Genomic DNA, 27,668 nt, shown 5'->3' on the forward strand with positions numbered 1-27,668 from the left:
ACAAATTCATAATATAAAAAATAAATATATAAACTCACAATACCTGTATAAAATATAAAGGAGATGATGATCTGAAAGTGTCAATGCAAGTTAGTACAGGTACCACGCCCCTGTAATTATAATAACTTTCAGTCGCTATTTATAATTAATTCCTGTATATTGATCCTATTCTATCTAATGCGTATCAGTGTGTTGAAAATCAAATTAATTTTCATGCTTTTAATAATACTTACATTTAACTGGGTAGTTTTGCAAATTACATGAGTCTAAATGTTGCATCCTACTCGCATTGATTTTTGAAAGAAGGAGTTGTATAAAGTCTACTGTTTTCAACTTGTTTACACTGACGTCACTGCTCCGAATTGCATGTGCTCACTTGATCGCCAGCTCGTCCATGCCTCTCGCATTGATCGTGCAAAGCCGAGTGAAGACGGCGAGCTACTTGTTCGAACATGTAGGTCCAAAGGTTAGAGCTGACATTTTACGTGCCTCGCGTGTATTGGCTACGGAGCGGCCTATGGTATAAAAATCAACAGTATTCACTTGAACCACTGCAGTTGTGAGTAATATATCCGTTGCGCGTTGCCCAGGCTGAGCTGGACTTGTTGCGGTTTGATCCAGGTAACATTTTAAATGTAAAACTAGCTTGTGTGTAGCGGTTTACTTCGAGAACAAAATTACTTGACTTCTATTCTAATAATTCTCTTCGATGACGACGTTGACCAGTCTGCCGTTTTGTTAACTGTGTCTGTAGCTGTAGTACTAGAAACTACTCGTCTGGCGAGGGCATCACGAAGAAATGATCACGATTCTGTCACACGTTTTTACTCTCTTTATAAACTCGCAGATCGGTCGGTCATTTAATTGGTAGAGCTAAATTTATTTAACCGGTAAGCTGGTGTCGACAGTAGTCGTGGAACTACAGGAAAGATACTGCGACCAGCCCAAATACGTCCCTGGAGCTGGCCTGAGTGTTGTATGTTAACCGGGGTTACAAGCAGGAACGAGACAATTTTAACATACGATTTACTTGATTTACCTTGATGTTGGGCATAAAGTATACTGCTTGCCCCTCTGCATCCTCATGAGTCTTGCTGCAATTGTTATTTGCTCTGCTATTTGCATGCGTAGGGCAGGGGTATCATGGGAATTTTACGGTATCTGAGTCGTAACAGTTGAATTTATGTTTCCATGACTTTTCCAGATTTGATTTGAAGGTGAGTAAAGTCTAGAGTCATGGGCAACTGGCCTAGCCTAGTGTAGTAGTGGGGCGTTGCATTATTTTCGAGTACATAGCTGAAAGCTCAAACACTAAACTTTATTTACTAAGGGGGTAGGGAGTGTAAAATGAGAAAGTGAAATGATCATAAATGTTTGCCCTGGGTAGGGGTACCCCACCCTCAGTCACTGCACTGGAGCTCTGACTCCCCCTAACCCCGGGGCGCTCCTTGGTACATGTGCAGTTATAAAGACTGTCTATGGATTCTTCCATATTTATTTTTCCATTGCAGGCAGTTTTAAACCGTTGTGATAAATATTATTCAGAAGCAAGCTCCCTTGCAGAGCGTGTCTAGGTTTGGAGACTCCATCAGCCGTGGTATATCTTGTGCGTTGCCATCATCATCATCATAATGCCACCCAAGAAGCGAGGTGCATCCACCAAAGCTGCTGCCGGGAAAGCCAAGAAGGGCAAGCAGGACACTCCCGACGATGGGGGGCTGAAGGCAGCTGTGGAGAAACTGAAGGCAGCAGACAAAGGAAAGCACAAAGTCTGTACAGTAGACAGTCATTGCCATATGTCTGGTGCCGAGGTAAGAAAAAAAATGAATATTAATGAAAAACATTTTATCACATTATTCTCTTTGCTTTATTTGACTGTCTGATTATTTTACTTCAGGACATCCTTCATGATCGATATGTCTCTTGCATGTAAAACTGAACAACCTTACAATAACATTGTTATTAGTTATTGTTTTGCCAGGTGTTTTAGGACTATGTGTCATCACATAAAAAAGACGAGTAGCATACCAGGGCCCTGTTTAACACACTGGCTGCCATAGACTTACAGTTGAAATCAACTATATAATCAATTTTTAACTCTTTTCAAAACAGGGCCCAGAAATTCAAAATATGCATGGGTTGTCATATGGAAGTCTGCACATACAATGTACTGTAGCAAATATGGTCAGGACATGATAATTGCAACAACTGCAACAAGAAGTAAAGAAAAAAAAAGAAGTGAGTCATGGTCTTTCTAGCTCTCCTCCCGCCATGTTAAAGAATGATGGAGATGCCTACAAATACACTTGTTCTTTTCCTTTGAATTAATCATTTTTAGTAAATGAATTTTACTTCTCTACCCCCCCCCCCCTTGCCTATATTTCTGTTTCCATGATAATTCGTTGCACACAAGTTTGTGTTGTTCTGTTTAGCCAATGATAACAAGTTACTGTCTTCTATACAACATCAATAATTCTTACATGGAATGCACTTAGTATTGGTAATACAGAGCCAGAAGGATGTTGAATCTATATATGCTTATACAGTAGTACCGGTTATTTTAGTACCTATTAACTCTTTCTCAATTCACAGTGTACATTATGTATAATCAACTTTCTATTTAAAAAAAAAAATGAAATAAAACCAATGGTTTGTGTGGTCTGTGTGACTATGGATTTTTGTCCTCTATGGACCTACATCCTTAATGCCATTGACTATTACCATATTAAAGGACAAGTTCACCTTCATAAACATAAGGATTGAGAGAATGTAGCAATATTAGTAGAACACAATCATTGAAAGTTTGAGGAAAATCTGACAATCCGTTCAAAAGTTATGAATTTTTGAAGTTTTTGGGCAGTACCCGCTGGATGAGAAGACTACTGCAGTGTATGAATAACTTAGATGTCACATGCGTACAACAATATAAGGAAAATATAAAGAGAATTTCACAAAATTCCATCTTTTGAAAAAAGTACACATTCCCCTGACTCGTTACCGATAAATGTTATGGGTAATATTATTCCCCCTGCCTTTAGAAAGAGGCAAGTCAATTGCTCTTTTATTATGCGAAAAAAAGTGAAAATATGATGAATTTTCTTTTATATTTTTTTTATACTGTTGTACGCATATGACTCACAAGCTGTAGTAGTCTCCTCATCCAGCGGTTCCAACACAAAAATTTAAAAAATGCATAACTTTTGCACTGATTGTCCAATTTTCTTCAAACTTTCACTGATGTGTTCTACTAATATTGTTGCATTTTCTCAATCCTTATGTTTATGAAGGTGAACTTGTCCTTTAAGATCTGGACTTGGTCCAAGGAGGAAGTAAAAACGGGCGAGGACTGAGGAAGCATTATGAGAAAAGGAGCGGGAATAATACCTATTCTCAGTCCAGTGTGGCAAGCCAAATAAGAGTGACTTGTAAGGTTCCTTTCTGGGTCTATTATTTCCAGTGCAGTCCTAAACAGAGAGTTAGTTCCTCAATCATAGAATCAATAAAGTAGTTGGGGTTAGCCTCCTGCAATCCCTGAGTGGTATTAACCACTGGAAGGCATGAAGGTATTAATTAATTATAACTGGCTGCTGTTGAACAGGTCCCTGAATGTAGAGTAGGTACATTGTAGTTTTCCTTTTGTGTAGGCCACTGAGTGTTGTAAAGGAGTAAACATTTCATTAAAAGACAATCTCCTTCTTAAGTTATACATGTATTAACATATAGGCAAAGTTTAGTTTGTGTTAGATGCAGTTTTGCATCCTGATGAAAATTGTACTTCGCAATAGCACTTTGCTTGTGAAAGACACTGAGTAAATGAGACCAAGAACAACAACAAAAAAAGTGAAAAAGATGTGCAAGTTGAAAATCTACATTCAAATGAGCTCTAGAATATATTTGATTTTCTTTTTGTTATTTCTAATGATTTCCTATTGATGTTTACATTTTGTATGTGTAGGTGTACCAAGATTACGACTGTATGCTCAACCAGACCAACATTGGACAGAATAACAACAAGTATTACATCATACAACTTCTCCTGACGGGATGGAACAACTACCATGTGTGGACGAGATGGGGCAGAGTGGTATGTTTACAGGAAAGAGTGGGCACCAAGAAGCTATCCATTCTCAATATCAGCATGTCTCTGTGACATGAGAGCAGTTTTGTTTTTCAGTTGTTCTTAAAGACAGTACAGGGCACAGGTGAATTGATGTAATGGTGTACATGTATTACTGTTTGTCAACTGAACGGTTTTGATAAAGTCACTTTGAGCTTGAGGTTACAGGAAACTTGGAATAAACCTCATTTGGTGATGCTTTCATCTTGTACAAGGAAATTGATTTTCTTTTAAAACAAAATTACGATTATCACAGAAAATGTGATTGGCCTCTTGACCTCCCTTTAAAAAAACAGAGTTAAGCAGAGAGAGAGGGTGAAACAATAAAGGAAAGAAGCATGATGCATTGAAATTAACATAGAACCTCCCCATTGTTCGTTTAATACCTATTTGTGTAGGCCTAATGATGGATAGTTTGGTATTTAGCCTATTGTGAAAGGACTGTACAGAGGAAAGATGGCATTTCATAAGCCAAAAATGAGATTCCAGAAATATTCAATTTTTTTTTGTTTTTGCATTAGTGATTGAATATAATGTTTTGTAATCATGCAACAAAAGTAATTATCAAAATCACTTGGTCAGTAACTACATTTTTGTCAATAAAAAGTAAAAAATGATGAAATTATTGAACTCCACAGGGTGAACCTGGGCAAAATGCCCTCAACTCCTGTGGCTCAGACCTGGAGGCCGCCAAGAAAGCCTTCAGCAAGAAGTTCAGCGACAAGACCAAGAACAAGTGGGACGACAGGGAAAACTTCCAGCCACACCCGGGCAAGTACACCCTGATTGAGGTGGAGGAGGCGGATGCGGAGGAGCTCCAGGAGACATCCGAAAAGGTAGGCAGTGATCCAGGGCTGTTCAGAGTTTGTTTGTGGTTTCCCCAAACATTTAGTATTCGTTGCGTGCCTGCCCAAGAAAATGATATACTGTTTAAGAAATCAATGTTGCTTCCTTCAGCTAACCATGGTTATTTGTGAAAGTCATACTCTTACCCGTAGAATCAATGGATACAGTTTCAAATTGTTACTCCTATGGATGAATCCTTTATGTGCCTGATATAAGCACGTAGTTTAACGTGGCTAGCTTTTTCATCAGCATTTAGTAATGTCTCCAAACTTGACCTAATTGTAAAATTAGCAAGGCTACTAGGTGTAGTAATGTGCCTCAGTCCAACCTGAAGGCCATGGTGACACAATAGGGATTTATAGAGGGATGGGATAATCTAAATCCAATGACAGTGAGTTATGAGAGGTCTGTGCTGTTCAGCAGTGAAAGCACTCCAGTGTCTGTGCCAGTGGGTGAACAAAGCACAGTAAGTGTATGAACCAACGCTGCACACTGGCACTGGTCCAACGGTCCAGACCAGTGAAAAATCACTGTCGGACCAGAAACTTTTCACAAATGGACCAATACAAAAATGGAAAAACTAGGTACCTACCGGTATGACCAGGACAGGTTGTACCAGTGGAAAATATGGGTTAATGTGCAGCGCTGTATTAATCTACACTTATAGGGTATCATATTGATGAGGGCAAGTGTGAAATTCTTTCATCGTCCCTTCAACTTCAACTTGTGCAGTGAAATTGATAACTCGCCTGTCAAATCTCCTGTCCAATCTGTGCAATCCACATAACCGAACAACCACATTATGTTATCAGCCCAAGTAGCAGTAGTAGTAGCTGTCTGGTTTTAAAATCTTACAAGTCAACCTCCCAGATTAGTGCGAAGATGCCCAAAGGCCTTCTTCTTCTTCAAAAAACCCCTCAACGTTCCATCTATAACCAAACAAGGAGGAAGGGGAGGGGACATTATTGCTCTGTTAGTCCTTGTAGCTTGAGTCTTGGCTATGGAAAAAATTAGTTGCTTGAAGTTTAAAAGTTTTGTTGTTGACTATGCTCTTGATATCGGGTGGTAGTGAGTTCCAGTCCTTGATAGTAGATGGAATATAGGAGTGTTTGAAATGGTACGGGTGAAGTACTGGATGAAAGAGTTTCCTGAAGTACGTGTGGTGGTTCGTGTAGCTGGATGTAGGTACAACTGTAGTCCGACACCAGCATGGCCAAGTGCCCCCCCCCCCCCTCCCCCCAAGGCCTTGTGCAACATGCCGACCCTCGAAGATTTCCTTCGAATCGAAAGCAAGTCCCGGCCTAACTCCTGCATAAGTTTTGTAGCACTGGTAGGTTGCCTTAGATTTCAATTTAGATGTGTGATGATTCCAATGTTGTGCATCTCTCTCCTCCATCATCTTTCCTCGTCACATAGCTGGCAAACCTGGATGATGACAGTGACAAGAAAGTCCTCCCCTCCCAGCTGGAGAAACCCACTCAGGAGCTGGTGAAGCTTATCTTCAATGAAGACATGTTCAAGGAACAGATGACCAAGTTTGAAATTGGTAAGAGAGTACTAATTATACCTACTTCACATTGGCGTCTCTACCTTTCTGAACATTTTCTTTGCATTCTTGTAGAAAGTCTTCTAGTGCTTTATTTCATTTTCATAATTGAATTCATGTTAGGCAGGAAATTGAAGCCAGTATCCACAATTGAGGCTGAAAATCCATTCAAAATGCATAGTTGTATTTAAAAGAAACTGAAAAATTATTTTGAATGACAAATTACATGTGTTTAGATAACATTACTGTCAACAGGAAAAATTTAGTATGGTATTAAAATCAGCACACTTTTCTTTAGCTTTGTTATTTTTTAAAGCTTTATTTCTACTCACCAGCACACACACTTTGAGTATGTAGAATCTTGCCACTCAGATTTGGCAGCTCAAACTGAAAACAATGTAAATCTGTACCTTTGGTACATGAGGGGGCCACAATTGCTCTTTCCATTTTACGCTGTTTCATAGACGTTCAGGGGGACTTGAATTGTGGAGTGTAGAGCCCATAGATTAACGATTCACTGTCCCGTTTGCTGTTTACTGCCCTCGTCCGTAGATGTGAAGAAGATGCCCCTGGGTAAGCTGAGCAAAGCGCAGATTGCCAAGGGCTTCGAGGCGCTGGAGGAGATCGAGAAGGCGGTCCAGGGCAAGACGAGCAAGGCCCAGCTCAGTCAGCTCTCCTCCAAGTTCTACACCATCATCCCCCACTCTTTCGGACGCAAGGTGCCGCCCGTCATCGACGACGCCGAGAAGATCCAGGCCAAGAAGGACATGCTGCTGGTGAGGATGCTTAGCCTGACCCACAAATCACATTTACAAAAAACATTATAAGAGAAAATGATCATGATTTTTTTTTAAGCCTTTGTGCTGAGCAAAAGTATAGTGGCTATCATGTGGTTGGAGCTCTGTTGAGTCTTGAACCAAGATATGCTGATTGCACAAATCAATGGCAACTTATGCAGCACAGGTTTTACCAAATTGGGTTTTCAAAGGCTTTACAAAAATAGAGACTTCTTCTTTTTCAAAGGAATGAAAGTGCAACTGAATGTTTTTAATTAGTAAGTATGACTATTTTATTATTGGAAGCAATAAAATGCAGGATTGCATGCTAAATAGATCATCATTAAGAATATTGTGTATTTATATGTCACAGTGACTGTGAAAATTACCTGAGGAGATAAAGGATTTTACCTCTCATGTGCTGCATACCTGATGTGGCACATTTCACTGCAGCTTGCACTTATGAATACAAAAGAACCCAATATACTGATTGGGATGCACAGTCACTGCGACCAGCGCAGGGCTCACGTGTGGTCACACACAAGAGTGAAGCATCTGTGTTGCCAGCAGATTTTACTTTGCGTTTTCAAGATGTCGATAGTACATTGTTGAGTGATTCACTGTGTGTCAGTTTGTGAGAGATTTTGATGCCATTAAAAAAAGTTGATTACATCTTTGATATCACAGATTACCTTATTCTGATTTTTTTTTTTTAATTTCTTCTCTCAACACAGGTGCTCGGCGACATCGAGCTGACTCTGACGATGCAGAGGGAGAAGAAAGCAAAGGAAAAAGTGGTAAGACCTTGTCAGTGTGACATTGAATCGACATTGAATTCTTTCCTTGTGTTCTCAGTCACTCATAATAATTTTCTTTTTCATTACAGTACCACTGTATCAATCCTTTTGAAGCATTAAGATGTAAATCAAGGTTGTGCTCTGCATTTCCTATATATAACAACTTCTTTGCATTGTGATATTCGTGCAGCCAAATGGCAACACCAAATGAGCGATTCAATGTAATTCTAAACACACAAACAGATACCTGATGTGTTTCTCATGAATGTTGATTTTACATGTATGAGCAAAGCGAGTGGGACACATGAAATTAGTAATGCCAGTTTTTGTCTTAATTCATATCTGTTTCTGATTGTCTGAGGTTTTGTTTGTTTGCTTTTTTGTTCGGGTAATAAATGCATTTATACACATGTGCAAATCATGACTTTTCAGACTTTCTTTGTAACTCAAAACGTCTATGATTTATATAAATATTTATAATATGTGTCACTAATTATTTTGTGCCTTCTAGGAGGCTGCTGGGGATGCAGTCCCAAATCCACTCGACGTCAAGTACGGTCTTCTCAAGTGCACCTTGGAGCTGGTGGATGAATCCTCCCGCGAGTTTAAGGTATTACAGTCCAACGTCGTTTTAAAGAGGTCAAATATAACAAAACTTTCCTTTAATGAGGTGATTTTGAAGACCTGTCCCAACTCTTTATATTGCTTTGTTTTTACACATTGACATACTGAGAAATCTGATATAGCAAGGTAATTGTCATGGTTTTTAGATTCTAGTTATGATGCAGTTCCCCTGTAGTAGGTGAAGATTTTCACATTAAGGGTTCGGAGGTGGCCAATGGGCAGTCCAATCTTCAGGCCTACCTGGCAGAATAGATGACACCTATATCCAGTATGTCACATTTCGTATTAACTCGATACCTGATGTAGAATTATTAAAGGAGGCAAAACAGAGATTTCAGTCCTGGTTGTGTCTTCCAAAATGAGTGTAAGATTGCAAGTGTTTACATGCTTTCAAACCAATCTGGTCTAATGTTCATGTCTTCCTCTGTTCCCATCTAGCTCATCAAGACATATATTTCCAACACTGGGAGTCCAGCTGTTGCTAAGCAACTCCTCCACGTCTGGAAGATGGACCGAGAAGATGAGGTGAGTTGTGGGCACAAAGTGATATTGTGGCTCAACACTACACTAAGAAAACAATTCTTAGGTCTGTGTTCAGAGTCTGAAAGGGTTTTGGAACAAACTGAAAAGCATGTGATTGACCAGTACCTAAAAAGTACCAATACATTATTCTGTGTGATAATAATTGTCTCAGCTAAATATATGCACAAGATCCTTGGGTATTTATGATATTGAATCATGAATAATAGAAATTGTACTATTTAAGGCCATGCATTATTATTTAAAATAATTGAGAATATTCTCAGAGACATCAAATTGTGATGTGAATAGTAGATTATGCACATTTTCATACATTCCATGACATGTATATTGTAGAATGGCAAAAAGTGTGCAATTTTCATAGCAGCACCGCAGAGGGCAAAATTTTCAAAAGGATATCCAATTTCTTAATGACCTGATAGTGTGCAGATTCGCAGGTGGCCTGATTCTTCTGCTGCTCACCAGGGTACATAAAAAAACCCCACGAATAGCACCGATCAGGGAATGTGTGCATCGAAGCTTACGCTTATTGGTGATGGTCCACTCCAGTTAAGATTCTTTGGCTGAGAGTGTACTAACAAAGAGATCAGGGATAAAATAACACACAATTCGTTTTGGGGATTCTTGAATATATCCAAGCTGGGCTAGCCTTCCCACTCCATGTATGCCCATGCTAATGGGTCTCTTGAGACTTGAGACTTGCATCCCATGGTATGACAATGCATGAATAATTTGGAAAATAATAAGTTTCAGTAATATTGTACTTTTCTGTTTTGTTTTGTTTTTGTTTTTTCCAGGGGGGCAGATTTTCAGCTCACAAGAATATCACCAACAGGCGCCTGCTGTGGCACGGCACCAACGTGGCCGTTGTGGCAGCCATTTTGAAGACGGGGCTTCGCATTATGCCTCATTCGGGAGGACGCGTGGGACGGGGTATCTACTTTGCATCTGAGCACGCCAAGTCGCATGGCTACAGTAAGTGTTGGCATCATTTGAGGTGCAAGTTTTCCTGGAATGCTGTCAAAGGGGACCCTTTTCCATGACATGAACAGCAATTTTTGTGACCAAACAGTTTTCCTTCTTAGTTCCAGTCATGCGTTGTAGTCAGTTTTTTGCTGGTAAGGATCATAACCAGTACTATGCATAAAACACTGGGATTTCAATTGCAACATGTTTTAACTACATGTATGTTAGTGCTTTGTTGCTTTGACAGTGTCTCTGTACAAATGTTCACCTATTTCACATCGTGGTTGGTTCAGTGAGGCAGTTAAGTGCCATATCTAGAAGAAAAAACGCACAAATAACTTTCAATTTAGATCCCATTTTACTGTGTTGGGACAAAGCAACATCTAGAATCTAAATGGCCTTTTTAACAATATTAATTCAACTACTATGATAGACCAAACTCATCACTATTTGAGCAAAACACTTGGAAAGCATGGCAATTGTAAAGCAGAAGGAGTTTTGTCCATTGATTTGTCATGATTTATCTGCTTGCAAAGTTCTCCGAAATGAATTTTAGACATTAATATTGCACCAGTCTTCTGCATGGGATTGTCATAAAAAGTTGTGCTGGTATAATGCATGTGTTGTTGTTTTTTTTTTCCTGAAGTCTATTAACCATTTGCTTTAATTAGAAGTAAGGGAACAGTGGTTTATACCATCCTGCCTTTGGGTCAGTAGACAATTAACAAAATGATTCAAACTGCCAAGTAGAACTTTTTGGCCCAGTGTAAACCCAGTGGGTAATGAGGAGAATAGGAATGAAGAATAGTTACTGACAATAGAGGGCGCATGTCACATCATGCCTTGAGTCCATGTATGCAGCATTTTGTAGTGAGTAGTGCTTAAACGAGGCCATCCTCTTCCTGCTTTTCTCCATACAATGACAGCTGGCTCCACCAATGATGGCAAGACAGTGATGTTCCTGAATGAGGTGGCCCTCGGAAAGGAACATTACATTCAGGCCAATAACTCCTCCTTGACCCAGGCCCCGAAGGGCAGTGATTGCGTCATTGCCAAAGGGCAGCAAGAGCCAGGTATGTACTGTATCTGAAGTGCGTCGGTTGAGAATGATAAGGGCGTTAAGTTGCCACTAAAAACATGGTGTTTGAGGTACCATAACGCCCTTATTATTCTCACCCAACGAGTTGCTGTGATTTGCTTAACTTGTAGCTTTTGTGATAGACACAACACAGCACAACACAACACAAAGTGAAACGAGATATGTATCTAAATTCAGCAAAAGGCAAGGGAGAATGAAACAAACTAAAATCACAACACTAATAGAGAGACAATGGTTCCCAGCTGAGAGCAAGAAAGTCACTGGTTGTTTTTTTTTTTTTTTTTTGCATAATAAAGAGGAATACATAAGGTCTAACCATGCTCCCCCACTTATTTTTTTTTTTAACCCCGTAAGTGGCACCAGAAAAATAAGGTTAGGTAATTTTTTTTTCTTTTCTTTTTTTGCTTGCCAGCTGATTAACCCCGCAAGTGGCACCAGGAAATATAAACTGCCCAGCCCCCTGTGTTGTAAAAATGCAGCGCCAGCCCTGGTTACCTACAATTACAAACTATGACAGGTGCCACTGCCACTGCTACTACAGACTGTAACTACAAGTAATACTACTGCTGCTAGCTGCTACTGCTAGTTCTTGTAACTGTTACTAAATATAATACATTTGGTGACATGACATTTGCTCCTGTGACAAATGCTCTGGTCTTATTTTCCCCAAGGACTTAGGGTTAGGGTTAGGGTTGTGATAGGGTTTTAGGTTGAGTTTGATGTGAGAATTAGGATTAGAGTTAGGGTTATGTTTGTGGGTAGAATCTGTGTTTGGCTTAGCATGAAGATATTTCATGGGAGCAATTGTCACAGGAGCAAATGTCATGGAACCAGTACATTTACCACTATAGCTTAGTCTGCTGCCGCTGTATATAAAGCTCCTCTACATTGCTTGTTCACCTGTATAGATCCCTCGAAGGACGAGAAGTTGGTAATTGATGGCAACAAGGTGGCCGTGCCACAGGGCAAACCCGTGCGACAGAGCAAGTATTCCTCCTCCCACTTCTACCAGAGCGAGTACCTGATCTACAAGGAGAGTCAGAACCGTATGAGGTACCTGTGCCTCTTCAAGTTCTGGTGAGGCACAGGGCCCCGCCCTGCCCCGCCCTGGTCACTGAATCCACCTGTTGCTGGTTTTCTTCAGGATTCAGGACTTCACCTTGACTTGACTTGTCATCCGTTTGTCACATGGGGTGTTTGGCTTTCTTTACCAAGTGTACATAGCCTTCTGTATTCTCTGTGAACATGGGTAGGATTCCATCTCCGTCTACATCTTTCGATGTTTGTTTATCTTCACCTATCTGATACATATGTCTTGGGGGAAAAAATTGCAGTTTTCATGTGCCTAGAATATTGGATGTTTTGGGGTTTTTTTTCCCACTGGCAGATTGAATTGGTTTAGAATTCCAAAAAGACCTCGCTTTATCATCAAGGCAGATGCATTTAATGATACTGATCGTAATGATTTTTTTTTTTTTTTAAATCATTACAGGTCAGTTTGATCATACCAAAGAGTGAAAATGAAGGAAGTTAACCTGGCAACATTGTTTGTGTGATCAGTGCATGGTGGTATACAGGCCATGCATGTGTCAGTGTGAAATGTTTCTACGTAAGGGCCATGCCCATCAGATTCATTTGTTGCCATGTGCGAGAAATTGAAACTCTCAGGAACTGTTCGTTAGAGATCCAAATTGAATGGTGCCGGAAGCTGTTTTGAGAGGATAGACTAGTCCACGAGCAGACAAATTTGATATTTGGAAATTTCACGGAATTTCCCGACCTGAAATATGTACTGGTGATGTGACATAATGCTGCGTTGAATGTTAGGAATGAATTCAGGTGGGAGTGAAAGGATGTGAATTTTTTCACATTGCATTTGACAATTCAACTGAACAAAGGTTTGAAGGCAAGCTGTCATGTTCCAAATATCAAATATCTACATGGTGATTACTTGATAATAATGGAAGTTTGCCACTTTGAAGACGGTCTTGTTTGAAGATGGTTTGTTTAAAAAGTACTTTCCATAGAGAGACGCCCCCTTCATCAAGCCACAATGTATGTTAGGGTTTCCGTGACAAGAGATTCGTTGCAGCTCAAAGTCATGACCCTTTCTCTCAGAAGAGAAAAAGAGGTAGATAAGATTCGGCATTGAAAATGGTTCAGGACATTCCCTCTCGTAATCACTGGAAAGAAAGAGAGAGAAAACTGAAAAAAGAATAAATTTTGGCCATAATTGTGCATCTAGTATCTATGCACTATCGACTACCAAGGCAAAAGTTTAAAATGAATAGTAAGTATTTTTTCATTGACAACTTTTTTTTTTTAAAGAAAATTAACATTGGAAGTTTTTCTTGTGGAAATCATAGTTCATTTCCAGTGGCATAGGTGCCATGTAAATATCATTGAGGTCCTGAAAATCCCTCTCAGATATTGAATAGGGAGGAGCTAATCACCATGGAAATTGTCTTTGCACATATGTTCAGAAAAAAAAAAACCAAAACAATAAAATCATAAGCACATGTTTACAGATGGCATCTCTCAAAAATCATATGTTTATTGGTTCCTACATTTACATATGCAGAATATAGAAAGTGTTATGTTACTCAAAGTCTCTTTTGGATCCCATTGCATTTGAAATACACATGGTGGATTGTGTCCAAGAGATTGGAATTAGAGGAAATTGTCACTGTATCGTAGCAGTTCTAGGCAGAGTGTCTGATAATTGACCTACATGTACAATGTGAATCTTTTGCAGCAGAGTGATTATCATTTCATTGTGGCTGAAAAGTACAGAAGACTCAATGTTCAACCAAACTCTCATTTGTGTTTTTTTGGTGTGTGTTTTTTGTTGTTGTTGTAATTCCATGTATTCATGATGCATACATCTAGACCCCAAACAGTATAATCATATGTTTACTGGTTCCTACTTTTACGTATGCAGAATAAAGAAAATGTTATGTTACTCTAAGTCTCTTTTGGACCCCAAACAGTATAATCTGTTTGGGGTCTAGTTTTGTGTTCACAAGGCAAACATGTGTCATAACTAAACCCTTTATTTTTCAGTACAAAAAAAAGTATATACAAATTGTATGTACTCACAGTAAAGACAGAAAAAGGTATATGCACGATAGGACATAATTAAGAGATGGATACATGTAGGTGAGTGAAAGCTATCCAGCCTACTCAATTCTGTATACCTGTACCTTAGTTCAATCAAGTTACATAATCTAGCCTTTATTCACAAAGTGTGTTTTGTGTGATTATGGTATAAAGGGCATTGTACATTTTAAACTAAATTTTACAGGAAAAAAACAACTCGTGTATAGTATGTACAAAGAGACTAAAGAATTTTAGAAAAAGTAAATTGTGTCTTATTTCATGCAATAGATACAAAGTTCCAGATAAGCAGCTAAGGGTGTGTGTGTTGTCTTTCAATTTATGTAGTGACAGGAGAGCATCATAGAATATGTCTTCTTCTTTTCTTTTCTTTTCTGCCAAGATTGATTTCCTCTGTTTGTATCATACACAGATTTTAACATGCATTTCTTGGTGTTTGATAGTCAATGTGATCTTGCCTGTCCTTTAAAAGAAACAAATTTGTTTTATTTAGGATTTTTCTGGATATCTGCTGCTTGTTTCAGTGTTCATTAAAGAAAAAAGTTTTTAAAAAGATAAAAGAATGTGATTTGTCTGGAACTTGTCTTTAATAAATATCCACCTATGGATGACAGAAATAAAGGTCACCTTTTCCTGTAGATTACTCTTTCAAATACACTTGGTCTTCTGAAATGGGCCTTGTAGTGGTCAGTGGTAACAACAAGCAGGTGGCTGCCACAGACAGCAACATGATGGCAGCAACATTTCCCGTTGAGAGTACACGTATGTACATGTATGCATGAAACGGCAGTGCATCAATTCCATAGCATGGCTGCAGATTTTTACTCCCTATTCTAGAGTGATATGCAAACTGCCACCATTTTTTTTCAAGTACTATATGATTGCTGCCATTGAGTAAGTGGTGTGAAATGTGTTTGCAGATAGAGCTTTGGTCTTTGAAGGTGATACCTAGAATGTTACTGCAAGCAGTTTGTTGCATTCAGAGTGTGAAGATGGAGTTGTTCTTGCCAAACTGTGAGGAGGAACTGAAATATTTTGACTTTTATGTGGTCATTTCCCATTAGTTTTTATAACACATGTACTTGTGGAAAGGTTGCATGGCTGTTTCAGTTTGTACATACAGTATTCAGACACACTACGTTCACATGAATTCATTTTCTACAGCTATATTCCATTGTAATAAAAAAGACACATTTTCAAAATATTTGTATCTGTAAAACAAACAGTCAAGAGTTTCAGGTGTGACTGTAATGAGTAATGTTTGTGGTTATCACTGGTACACACTGTAGCAATTTGTACCTTTTTGTTTATATACACACTGTATATATTTTTAGCTTTTGTGCATGTTTGCAAATACATATATTGCTGCACATTTTTAGAAATGATAGTTATTCAGTTATTCAAGTTTACTGTTAATGTTGTGTTAAAGTGATGACTTTATGAAATAATGTCATTTTAGTCAAATTTAACAGCTGATCAAGTCTTTTTTTAAGTGTCATCTTATGTACAACTGTTTATAAGAACATAAACAATAGTAGAGGCTTTATATTTGTTGTAGTTTTATGAGAGACATGCTATTATCTGAGAAATAAATTCTTCAGTGATGAATGCAATAAAAATTGCCACACATTGTTTGGGCATTTTGAAGTAAAGTCATGTTCATTTGTGCTGTCATCGAATTGAAGTTTGATACAATGTATATAGATTAGTGAGAAATTTCCATGGTTTCATTTTGTATCCTGGAAACATATGTAACTAGTGAGAAGATGGAGAAATTATCTTACCAACTGAAAAGGGGGGGGGGGGGTGGTAACACCCCACTATTGCTCACTTAAGCACAGGTAGAATGAGGGAATAAAGTGAAAACTCTTGATTTAGGATCTCCCTTATAAGCCATGCCAGTTCCAGGTGTTTTGCATGCAGAGTGAAAGCTGTATATATATATATATATATATATATATATATATATATATATATATATATATATATATATATATATATATATATATATATATATATATACACTGGACAGCAAAAGAAAGTACCCACTCCTGTCAAAGGCCGCACACAAAAATTCACCCCCTAGAAATAAACAATTTTTGTACACAGGTATGCTGCAATATCCATTAGTAATCACATACCCAAGAGCAAGTGATTATCTTTATTACAAAGGGAAAAAATGGCATGCACAGCATCTTGGTCACTGAATCAAAAGTCACAAAATGTAACAGAATGAGCCTTACAAGTTTTACACAAAAATCAGTGTTACAGGACGAAAAAAAAAGCAGTCACAAACATCAATTTTCAATAATGTGTATGTCCTCCTAGTGCCTGGACACATTCCAGGCATCTCTGACGCATGCTCTGTACAAGCTGTCCTGGGAAAGTCCTGTCCATTCCTCCTGCAGAGCTTGGATCAATGTTGGTTGTTTAAGAAATGTTGTCCATTCAGTGGCCATTTTTGCATGGTGAAAAGTGCTTTTGTGTGGGACTTTTGATTCAGTGACCAAGATGCTGTGCATGTCAAGTTCTTCTTTGTTATGAAGACATTCACTTGCTTATGTGCATGTGATTAGTAAGGGGCATTGTAGCACACCTGTGTACAAAAATTGTTTATTTCCAGGGGGTGAATTTTTGTGTGCGGCCTTTGACAGAAGTTGGTACTTTTATTTTGCTGTCCAGTGTGTGTGTGTGTATATATATATATATATATATATATATATTTATATATATATATATAAACAATATGTGTAATAGTTTTATACCAAGGCGTGTCTCAAGGTTCCCACTCTTTTTTTTTTAATGCAAATTAATATTTAGTATAAGCCTATGTAATGGTATCCTACTGTATGTGTGATGGAGTGCCTTATTCGTGGAATTAACATTACATCCCTCCCCCCCCCCCCCCCCAAATCAAATAGGAAAAACGTTCAGTCATTTGAATTGGCCCTCTGGCTGTTGCAAGCTCCGTTCAAAGCGCGTCTCTCTAGATTAGGCCGTGGAACAAGGTTGCTTTGCTCTCGTTCGTCTGGTAACACGACATTCGTCCTGCGACAATTATTGCAGCTCGCCCAGGTACTTCGGCAGGACTAGGCCTACTGCTTTGAAATACCGTTAACGTCATATACATCATTATGCAGTACAGTTACCAATGATAACGATAGACTTTCAATACAGAGTAAGAAGGCCTCGACGAAGTCTGGGTAAAGGTGCACGCGTACACCTTACAGGCTACTTGTATTATGAACATGATTTCAGCACATACACGGTACGCACGCACGCACACTCACATCACTGGCTGCCAGCTTTCCCTCATCAGTATGATGCATGGATCTTATAAGTTGGGTGATATTGGACGGACATCCTTGGAACCTACTTAGTTTAAACCGAGCTGACAGTACTGTTTATGAACAAGTATGTAAGGCGTTTCAACTCTCAACCAACTACCAATCAATGGCTAATTGATGTACGGTTATATAAAGAATTGAGTCTTTACTCGAGGGCCGAATCATAACTGATTTTAACTATGACAATCAGGCCGTGAAAGTACGATGTTTGAACAAATTCCTACGATGACATCAGTTCTCATTACGAAAGAAACACACAGAGATCAGGTCATCAACAAGGCACCTGGTATTTTCATAAGTACGACAAACCACAATATTGTAGCAATTAAGATGCAGCCTCGTACGACTCTTGCGAAAACGCAGAACACAAAGCGAAATGTATCAATGACCCACATTTGGCGGGAAAAGAAGCCTCAGAAATTTATAGGACCACAAAGTTCTACATGCACTACATACGGCGACCCGCCTAGTTTATTTACTGCATCGACCTTTAAGGGATGCTATATGTCTATCCTATATTTCTTTCAGACGAATACGAAAGTATACGGTAAGAGCAGGGAGGTGGCTCCTTGGTAAGAGGGACATTATTCTTGTTTATGAAAGCTAGGCACCTGTCGAGAATTCAATCCAGATCGAGAGCCGATATAGATTCGCGTTAGTAAACATGGCATGCGACCTTGACCAGGGTTTGTTCGGGCTTTAAATCAGTGCAGCTTGTGTCCATTTTAATCCAGCGTGTGTCCGCTCTACAAACATTGATATTGACTGAATAGATTATGCAGTCCGTTAATTCAGTTGTATGTTGTTCGCTGTGACTTTAGTGCACAAAATGTGTCCATATCACCTATTTTTAAACCTGTTTTGTGGAAAGTCTCTCACTATTTCATCAGAGAGATGCCGATTATAGATACAGTATTTGGTTGCTTCCATAATCTTTCGTAGATATTTAATAGTTTCAGTGCGGCTGTAACGGATCACTGACTATTGCACTTGAATGAAATCGACCATAAAGTATACTGCCGTCAGCCGTCTTAATGTCATGGAGTCATCTCACGTGTAGACACAAAAGGACATCGATGACAGGTGTTATTGTCACGTGTGTGTGGCGTCATTTTGATTGCAAAACTACAAGACATTTTGCTAGGCGTACCAAGAAGTTGAGTCGAATTTTCTTATACATGTACTGAGATTATCGACGTCACTGTAATGCAGATATTTAGACGTTGCTTTCTGCATTTTTCTGGACAGATGAAGTAATTCAAGCATGATCTTGAAAATCCAGTGATCAATCAGAGCGTCGACGGCAAGGGGATTGTCGTGTTTGCGCCAGAATCATAATACGTGTACTCGTATCATGGGTCGAAGTTTGTAATTGTGTTATATCGCGCAATACTCGATCGGCTCTTGTGGCGTTGATATCAACGTTTATACTCACTCACAGACTTTTTCCCCCTTCAGACAATCAGCTACCCCCCCCCCCCCCACATACTTTAATTTTCGGACTTCTGATTAAAGCAGGAATGTCGAGCGATTAGTTCAGAAAAATGCCCCAAGTCGTAACCTCTTATTCAATGCGCAGTTTTTATCCTCCACATCAAAATGTAGGTGATGATGACTTTCACAGCGGCAGCCAATAGAACGCTGCAATCGATTAATGACAGGCGCGGAGGGAGCATGCTATTTGTGGCCAATCATCAGCATGGAAATAATACCATCATCTCGACTTCCCGCCATTTCACTATCTCGATCGTGAACCGGCCTGCTATCGGCGCTGTGGATCGATACCCGCAAAAGTGATCTAACACGTCTCTGCGTGGGCGCGCACAAGCGTGTAGCGTAAAACAGGTACTAACTTTACCGTATTTCCTCCGTCTGCATCGCCCTTCATTTAAAAAACATGAAAAGACAGCCTTGCCAAGAGCTATCCCCACGGCATATAAACACCGAAACACCTGCTTGTAGTAATGTTTCCTTATAAATCATCCTCATCACACATAAGCACTCGAAACATCCAAATCCAGGGGGAGAGAGAGGGAAAAAAGTTAGCGATGGATTTTTCCGCCATGGCGCGAGGGAGAATTTCTCGTGTCGTCTCACATGAATGGAGCGATTCACTCGGCCGGCGGGGCTCGGGACTCGGTAGTCGCATAGCGAGGGGCGAGCAGGAAGAAGGCAAAATCAATGCGCGGAAGTCGTTGTGGGTGGTGTTATGCGATTTCGCTCTCGCCGTCGTATTTTCTCTTCATGATAAAATGAGCGAAAAGGAGCGATTTAAAGTATACCCGGCAGGTGGTCCGCCTGAGTGCAGTCTTTTGTTCCCATTGTCACAGATGATTAGCGATTCGCCGCGGCGGAGAGGTTATAGCCATAGGCTGTCTGCTCGTGGCAAACTAACGTAGTTAGACCGAAGTCCACTTGCTCTGCTGTGGATTGATGTTGTTCTGACAAGGCCAGTAGTTTCATATCTCACGAAGACATAGTGCACTAACGTGCCTTATGCAGAAGAGTGGTTAGTGTGCGAAATAAAGGCCAATTTTCACCATGAAAAATCTTAATGATCAACATCGCATCAACATTCCCACAGAATAACATCTTTCCTTTTGTGTGACATAGTGACGACTTTTAGAGCACTATAGCGAGCCATCAGTATAATCTTTGATCGTCACCATTCAAAATCGACACCTTATACCACAAAATGTTTAATATCCCAGAATTGGAAATGTTTGATTAGGTGAACATTTTAATGGGTAGTTACATGATATGATATGATATATATATATATATATATATATATATATATATATATATATTGATATTGATATTGATATCCACAAACTTACATTGACTTCAACTTATTTTCTCTCTCTCTCTCTCTCTCTCTTTGTCTTGCAATTTATCTATTAATGAGTAATCAGTTGTTTAACACATTGGTAGTAAATTTAGAATGCAGCGTTCAAAATGGAGCCCTTCAAGTATGACATCAAACTTAATCAGGTGTTTTTGTTCTTAATCGCAGAATGAGAGAAAAGGTCAGCAGGTACTGCAAGCAACCGAAGAGCATTTCATTAAATAGATACCCCCCCACACACACACACACACCCACACAATGCTACACAATTAACGCAATTTAGCCCCAAACAGAGTTTATGCGTTATTTGTGTCAGATTCAGACAGTATATTGCCAGGGTCCCGTTTTATCAAAAGGTAAAATCGATTTTAAATTTCCTTACCACACATGCTGCCATAGACTTACAGTTGAAACCAACTATATGATCAATTTTAACTCTTCATAAAACAGACTTACAGTTGAAACCAACTATATGATCAATTTTAACTCTTCATAAAACAGACTTACAGTTGAAACCAACTATATGATCAATTTTAACTCTTCATAAAACAGGGCCCATATGGTATAATCTAGCTTCTTTTTCACAGTTGTATATTGGTTAATAGCAATTGATCTATATAGTCCAATTGCTCTCCTAATATAGCAATCAGCGTATCTAAAGGAAAAACGTTATGTTCATAGCTGACATGAAATATTGTTTAAAGTAATTTGCCCCATTGCGATGATGGCCGGTACAGAGCGTTAGTGGTTAATAAGACGGACATTTACAAATCAAAACAAATTAAAACAACATTCCACGCCTACGATATGGTCTCGGTATTTTCTCAGTGAAATGATATTAGCTGCCTGCACGTTATGCCACAATAAGAATACAGCGTGAGAAAAATAGGGACCCTATTGTTGACGCTTAAATTTTATTGGCACGCTTTAATCAACTTGTAATGAGCTGTTCCTCAGTTTATTTGAGGTCTCTTTTTTTTCTTTGTCATAGCAGGTGTACCTAGCTGTTAACACAATAGAATGAAATAAGAAATGAAAGCTAAGTGGATATAGCACATCACGTGCGTCCCCTGCACGCAATGTCGCGAATGTATAATGTCAATAACATCGGAGAACAAGATCAGCATTTATCAAAACAATAGTGCTGATATCAAACGAAAAGCCCATTAAAGTGTCCACCATGTAGGTTAAATTTACGTCCTTATACTTCTGAAATACTTAAGTTTGCGTCCTTATACCTCTGAGATATCTTGTTGGCACTATTTTCATATAGGCATCTTATCTTTAAACGAAAATTTCAGGTGATTGCAACCCAATTTTAATGATCCATGGGGGAAAATTACTGCAATGCCGACATTTTGAATTATAGTCGGCTTAAATCAGCTAGATGAAACATTATCAAAGTGTAGATCAACAGTCAGAATATTTCACTGAAAACAGACCGGCTTTGAATGCTTTGAATAAAAATAACCGATTTAGAACATTTTGTAATATCTTCAAGTATATTAGAAATTTTTTACAGCGCTTGCAATAGAACATATTCATGCCTATAGTTTTTTTTTTACGCTTTGCAAGTCTATATGATTATAAGATTCATTATAATGCCAACAGATTTCCCCTTTATTTCTCATACTCGTTTATTTATCCGAAATGTCAAATTTTATTCACTGAAAATCATTTTTTTTTTCATTAGCGAGACTGCCATGAATGCGGGCGAGTAGGCTTATATTGCGCATACTAGTACATATTCCCCGCGATCTTGACTGGCGAGCCAGCTGCTTACACGGCGTGTGTCAGGACGACGCAACGATTATACCGTGAAGTCACAACCCAAGATAGATCGGTTGAAATCGCCCGTTCTCAACTTCATTAGAAAATACACCTGCATGAAGGAGTCACTGTACTATAGTGTAACAGCGCGAGCATATATCAGGCAGTTTCCCCCAGTCTTCTCTCTTATCGACTGTATCCACCTAACCACTTAAAAGAGGGGGAAATAAAAAAAAGCATCCCTCTCTAAGTTTTACTTAGAGAAGGAAAGGCGTGTTCACGTCATGGTTTGGGAGGGAAATACATAAACCGAGCTTAATAGTGGTTCTTGTGTAAACCGCACGCATGCAACGACCGTAACGTACGCGTGTAAAACCAACACGCGTGTAATAATTTAATGCCTGTGTATCCTTTGATTCGCTTTGCCGATTCGTTCACAAACAATACAATGAGTAAAAGAGAAAGAAGAATTGGCTTTTGTTGGTTGCACACTATTACACACTACCACGATTTGCGGGCTCGACTGTTCTATAATAGAGCCGTTCGCGACCCCATATAATTTGTTCTGCCGTAATATATAGGGCCCTACAGCCGCATGCCATTGTGGGCCTCATGCTGAGGCGTGGGTAAGATCAAGACAAAATGTGGGAAGTATAATGCGATGTTTATTGTAAAAAGCTCACATTACGGTGATAATTCAAGCTCAAAGTTTGTGTCACGGACTAGGCCAACTTACAATGTTAAGAAGAGGGTTGTTAGTTACACCACAATATCTAAATCTCTATATTTGAATAAAGTATAATTTATCGAAGTGCTTGAATGAAAAAACAAAACGGAAAATCCACATTTTCAAAGTTGTTGTTTTTTAGTAAGGTCATCATCAAATACAGAAAACTTAAATATTTTCAATGATACATTCGTTACATAACATAATTTCTGAAGATATTAGAATTATTGCACTATTTTAATCATTCTCTTTGTTTTTTCAGCAGCTTCAATCTCAAATATCTCAAGTTGATCAAAATGGATATATCGGGTTTTTCATTTACACTCTTCAATTTTACAAAACAGAGTGATAATTCAAGTTGTGATAAAAATCTAGGCTCTTTTTCCTTAACGAAACTACACTACCACGGTTTACCGGAGCACGAACGCTTGCCAAAGAATGTTGAACATTGTAATTTAGGAAATATCGTCCATATCGAGTTCTTACACGCATATTACTCTTTTCTTCTTTTTTTTTCCAAAATGAAGAGATTAGTAGATTATATTTACATTGAAGAGATGCACAGTCAAAAGATTGAAAGAAACAAACCACGCGTTTTCGGCCCATACTTCTTCGTTCCTTTTTCTAAGATATAGACGACCGTTCACAGTTGTTTCAAGACCCGATTCATGCACTTTACTGAGTCGATAAACTATTGGTGATATTGTAATTTCAGACGAAGCAATATCAAATCATCTGGCCATTAACATACCGATAGATGAAATGGATAATGCATACTCAATACATGCGTACATGAATATTGGTTAGCGATATTGATCAAGTAAGAATTAGATACCGTATCCTGTCAAGGACATCATAACATAAAATCGATATCTTTCGTGATTAATACTTACAGTGATACAAGTTAATCTGAAAGAGTCTACTACAATTTAGTGTCTAAAGCCATTCTAGTTGTTTGTGTTGAGGTTTTGATGTGTGTGTTTTTTTCCTAATGCAAGGTGGGGGGGGGGGGGCTGAGAGGGCTCCTTCTATAGCTTGTCCATTCTAATAAAGACAGTCTTTTTCGAATTTATCATTCTCAACGTCTGGAAATATCATACTGTATACTTATTGTAACCAGATGGATTCTCCTTAATTCAATTGATTCAAAGTCGTTTCCATATATTTTGGGTCTTGAACAACAGCGCAATTTACAAAATATGTTTTCAATGAGAAAACTTTTTCACTTTAATTAAATTAGAAGGCTGTAACATTTTCGATAGTGGGAACAATATCATTGTCAGCGATTTCGTCAATAAAAAAAAAGACTCCCCAATTTTTCTCTTTTTTTTTAATTGGGGGAAATTATTTTACAGCATAGACATTTTTTAATGTCTTTTTTTTTGCTTCGCCTTGGGAAAGACCCTTTGAATAGTTGACACATAGGATGAGAATATGTGAATCATATCACAGCAAAGTTGATTCATTGGATCCACCCTTTTCTGAAATGGAAAAGCCTTCACACTTGGATGACCAATCAGAACAGTCGGTGAGCACCAAGTACGATATAAGCATGTTGCAGAGGTGGATACGGTATGAGGATACGCTCTCTTGCGTTTCAAGGTATAGACGGGGACTACACGCTGTGCTACTCGCGTCGACTTCAGAGCACAACGTATCGCTCTCTCTCTCCCTTCCAAAATAAACCGAAAATCCACTACCTGCAACTAACGCCCGTAAGCTGCGATTGGAGGGATACCGAAAGAATGTTATTTCTACCATGTGGCTGAAATTTCTAGGATGTCCTTCCTAATTTGATTTTCCTTTTCGATTCATTGCGAATTTGCATCAAATTGCGTTTTTTCTTTGAGTGTGTATATGGTATAGATAATTTCATCGCGTTGAATTACTACGATTGATTCATCGAACCATCATGACTCATTCGGGTACGTATACAAACCGTGTGTGGTCTGTGTTTACAATAATTGCATAGATAACTGCGTGGATATATGAGTGTGTGACGAATGACTGTGGGTTGAGAATACATGTTTCATTTTGTAATTCTGAACACACTTTAGGCAATATTATCACAATAGTATTCAAACGTATTCATTTTTAAGGACAACTGTCAACAGTACCACCAGTAACCGTGTCCTGTTACTGACGACTTTATTTGGATGCATGGTTTTTGGAACCGCGTAGGATTAATCTGACGTTTCTCTTTTCGAAAACTTTCTGATTACGATGTCATGTTCGGAATTGCAATTTTGAAAATTATCAGGAATTTCAGGGAACTCCAATAAGAAATAGTGCAACGATTCAAAATCGTCCAAATCAAAATTATAAAAGAATCAAGTGATGTTACTCTCGACATTAGTCATATATCTTTAATTAATAAATCAATGTTGCAGATTTAGACTGCAAATAATTTGCTTTAAGTCTTAACTCCACTTTATGCAAGTCCTGTAAAAAAATAACGCTCGTTACATTCAAAGTCTGTGTTGATGTTTGCTTATTATCTGTTGTAGCTGTATCAAACATAATGAGTAAAACAAATTGATGTTTAGTGAAGGATCTGACGCAAAACTCAGGTACCTCTTTAAATCTTCTAAAATCCGCACGCAATCATGGTGACGAAGAAGCAATCAAACGCCTTTGATTGATGCCTTGACTGAGGTGTTGTGTTTTTTTTTCCACCTCTAACAATACAGACATGAACTTCATTTGAAATCACAGGGCTATTTCATTAAAGCAAAAGACCCCCCCCCCAAAAAAAAAAAAAAAAAAAAATGATTCTACAGATTTGTGCAATGCGGCGCCCTGCGAATTGAATGTGTACTGAAATCGTATAGATGAGATTTACCAGTAGATGCAATTGCGATAAGGCTGTTAATCGTTTGTGAGTTCTTCAGTTCTCGCCCAAAAGAAAGTTAAGTTAATCCTGCACGCAGTGATGCTCAAAATGTCCATCTTAACTTTATTTTAGAGTCCACAGACTCTCACAGCTCCCTAACACTGCACTTCGTTACTCCTTTATTGTTTCTTCTTCTTCTTCTTCTTCTTCTTCTTCTTCGTCTTCTTCTTCTTCTTCTTCTTCTGTCCCCTCCTTTTGAAGGAGGAGGGGGGAGGATACCATTCCTATACATCTCGTGAAAGAAATCTGTCTCTTATTTTCCAGTTTCCAGTCGAATATACCTTCCAAAACCCTTCGATTTTTGACAACATTAACAACAACAACAGCGGCAGCAGCAGCAGCAACAACAACAACAACAACAACTCAGTGTTATTAGTTATAGCCATGACTGACATCAAGATCTGGATCAAATCGTTTCTTGGTGAGCCAAGATGATTCATCAGCGTGATTGTCCCTTTCTTTTCATAACACTCTTCGGGTGTTATCATCTTTTAGCTAATGGCATATTACAACCGTTCATATAGGAGCGTATCATACAGCGTTCCTCGGAGGATCAGTCATCGTAAGATTGATCCTTCAACAAAAAAAAAGAGTCAAGCTATGGGATGGTACTATGACTTGTATTTATTTCACTAAAAACGATTAAATGTCTGACTCGACGGCTCTTCTACTGGCAGTGAAACAAGATTAAGGTAAGCGATAAATGGCAAGATTTGAAAGGGGAGGGGGTCAAGAGAAAGCCAGAGCTCTTAGACTAAAGAAAGAAAGAAAGAAAGAAAGAAAGAAGAAGAAGAAGAAGAAAAGAGCATATTAATAATGTTCATGGCTTCAAAACGAAACAAAAAACTATCAGAAGTAATGGTACATATTTATCAGTAGCCATTTTCCATTTCAGTTAGACGGCTTTCAAACAAGGGTTTCTTCACCTTGATTTCTTCGCTGCTTCATGATAATGACTAATGTTGTTCTTGTTGTTGTTGTTGTTGTTGCTTGTGTTCATAATCATTCTGTTAAAATTTTTCAACAGCTGAGAAGGCATGCATGTTATACTCCTTAACATGCTGATGTTTTATACACCACCGAGAACAGATAAAATTCCCTTGCGTATTTGAGTTATGTTTTTTTTTTTTTTTGGGGGGGGGGGGTTGATGGGGGGCTTCTTCTGACTTTAAGTCAAACTCACAAGGAAATAATCTATTATTAACTCTCATAATTTTGTTCTTCAGTATTGGTGTATGGTTCCATGACATTTGCTCCTGCAACAACAATGCCCCCATGAAATATCAACATGCTAAGCCAAGCATACATTCTACTTCCAATCATAACCCTAACCCTAATCCTAATCCTCACATAAAGACCCTATCACAACCCTTATCCTAACCCTAAGTCCATGTAGAAAATAAGACCGGAACAATTGTCGCAGGAGCAAATATCTTGTCACCTGGTGTATACGATATTGTGGAAATCAGTATTCCTAAAACTGTATCTTATCCTTCGTTGTTAAGGAGATTAAGTTTATACTTATTCAATATCAGTAAAGCTAGGGAATGCACATTTCACACAGTCCTGTACCAGAGTTGCTAGCTAACAACACTAATTCAAGGTATCGGTTAAAAATCGGCACACAAATACATACACATAAACATACACTCATA

General features: G+C 38.6%; 1 protein-coding gene across 1 annotated transcript; it reads left to right on the forward strand.

Moving 5' to 3' along the window:
• The first annotated feature begins 493 nt into the window (after positions 1 to 493).
• On the forward strand, positions 494 to 14,686 carry LOC139732128 (protein mono-ADP-ribosyltransferase PARP3-like). The gene is made up of 12 exons (XM_071643000.1): positions 494 to 621; positions 1,512 to 1,811; positions 3,956 to 4,084; positions 4,756 to 4,953; positions 6,380 to 6,509; positions 7,062 to 7,285; positions 8,020 to 8,082; positions 8,594 to 8,692; positions 9,145 to 9,231; positions 10,044 to 10,221; positions 11,139 to 11,285; positions 12,220 to 14,686. Exons 2-12 carry the CDS (start codon positions 1,632 to 1,634, stop codon positions 12,390 to 12,392), a joined length of 1,608 nt encoding a protein of 535 aa, XP_071499101.1. The 5' UTR covers positions 494 to 621; positions 1,512 to 1,631; the 3' UTR covers positions 12,393 to 14,686.
• Positions 14,687 to 27,668: the final 12,982 nt, after the last annotated feature.

The sequence above is a fragment of the Diadema antillarum genome, unplaced genomic scaffold (genome assembly GCF_040938485.1).
Source record: "Diadema antillarum isolate AM-2024a unplaced genomic scaffold, OU_Dant_1.0 seq00000400_RagTag, whole genome shotgun sequence".
Lineage (NCBI taxonomy): Eukaryota > Metazoa > Echinodermata > Echinoidea > Diadematoida > Diadematidae > Diadema > Diadema antillarum.

Bases quoted from the DNA above. Each gene is read 5' to 3' on its own strand.
- LOC139732128 (XM_071643000.1), top strand. From the start codon at position 1,632: ATGCCACCCAAGAAGCGAGGTGCATCCACCAAAGCTGCTGCCGGGAAA. The intron at 8,083-8,593 runs GTAAGACCTTGT...TGTGCCTTCTAG, and splicing joins AGAAAGCAAAGGAAAAAGTG to GAGGCTGCTGGGGATGCAGT. The intron at 11,286-12,219 runs GTATGTACTGTA...TCACCTGTATAG, and splicing joins CAAAGGGCAGCAAGAGCCAG to ATCCCTCGAAGGACGAGAAG.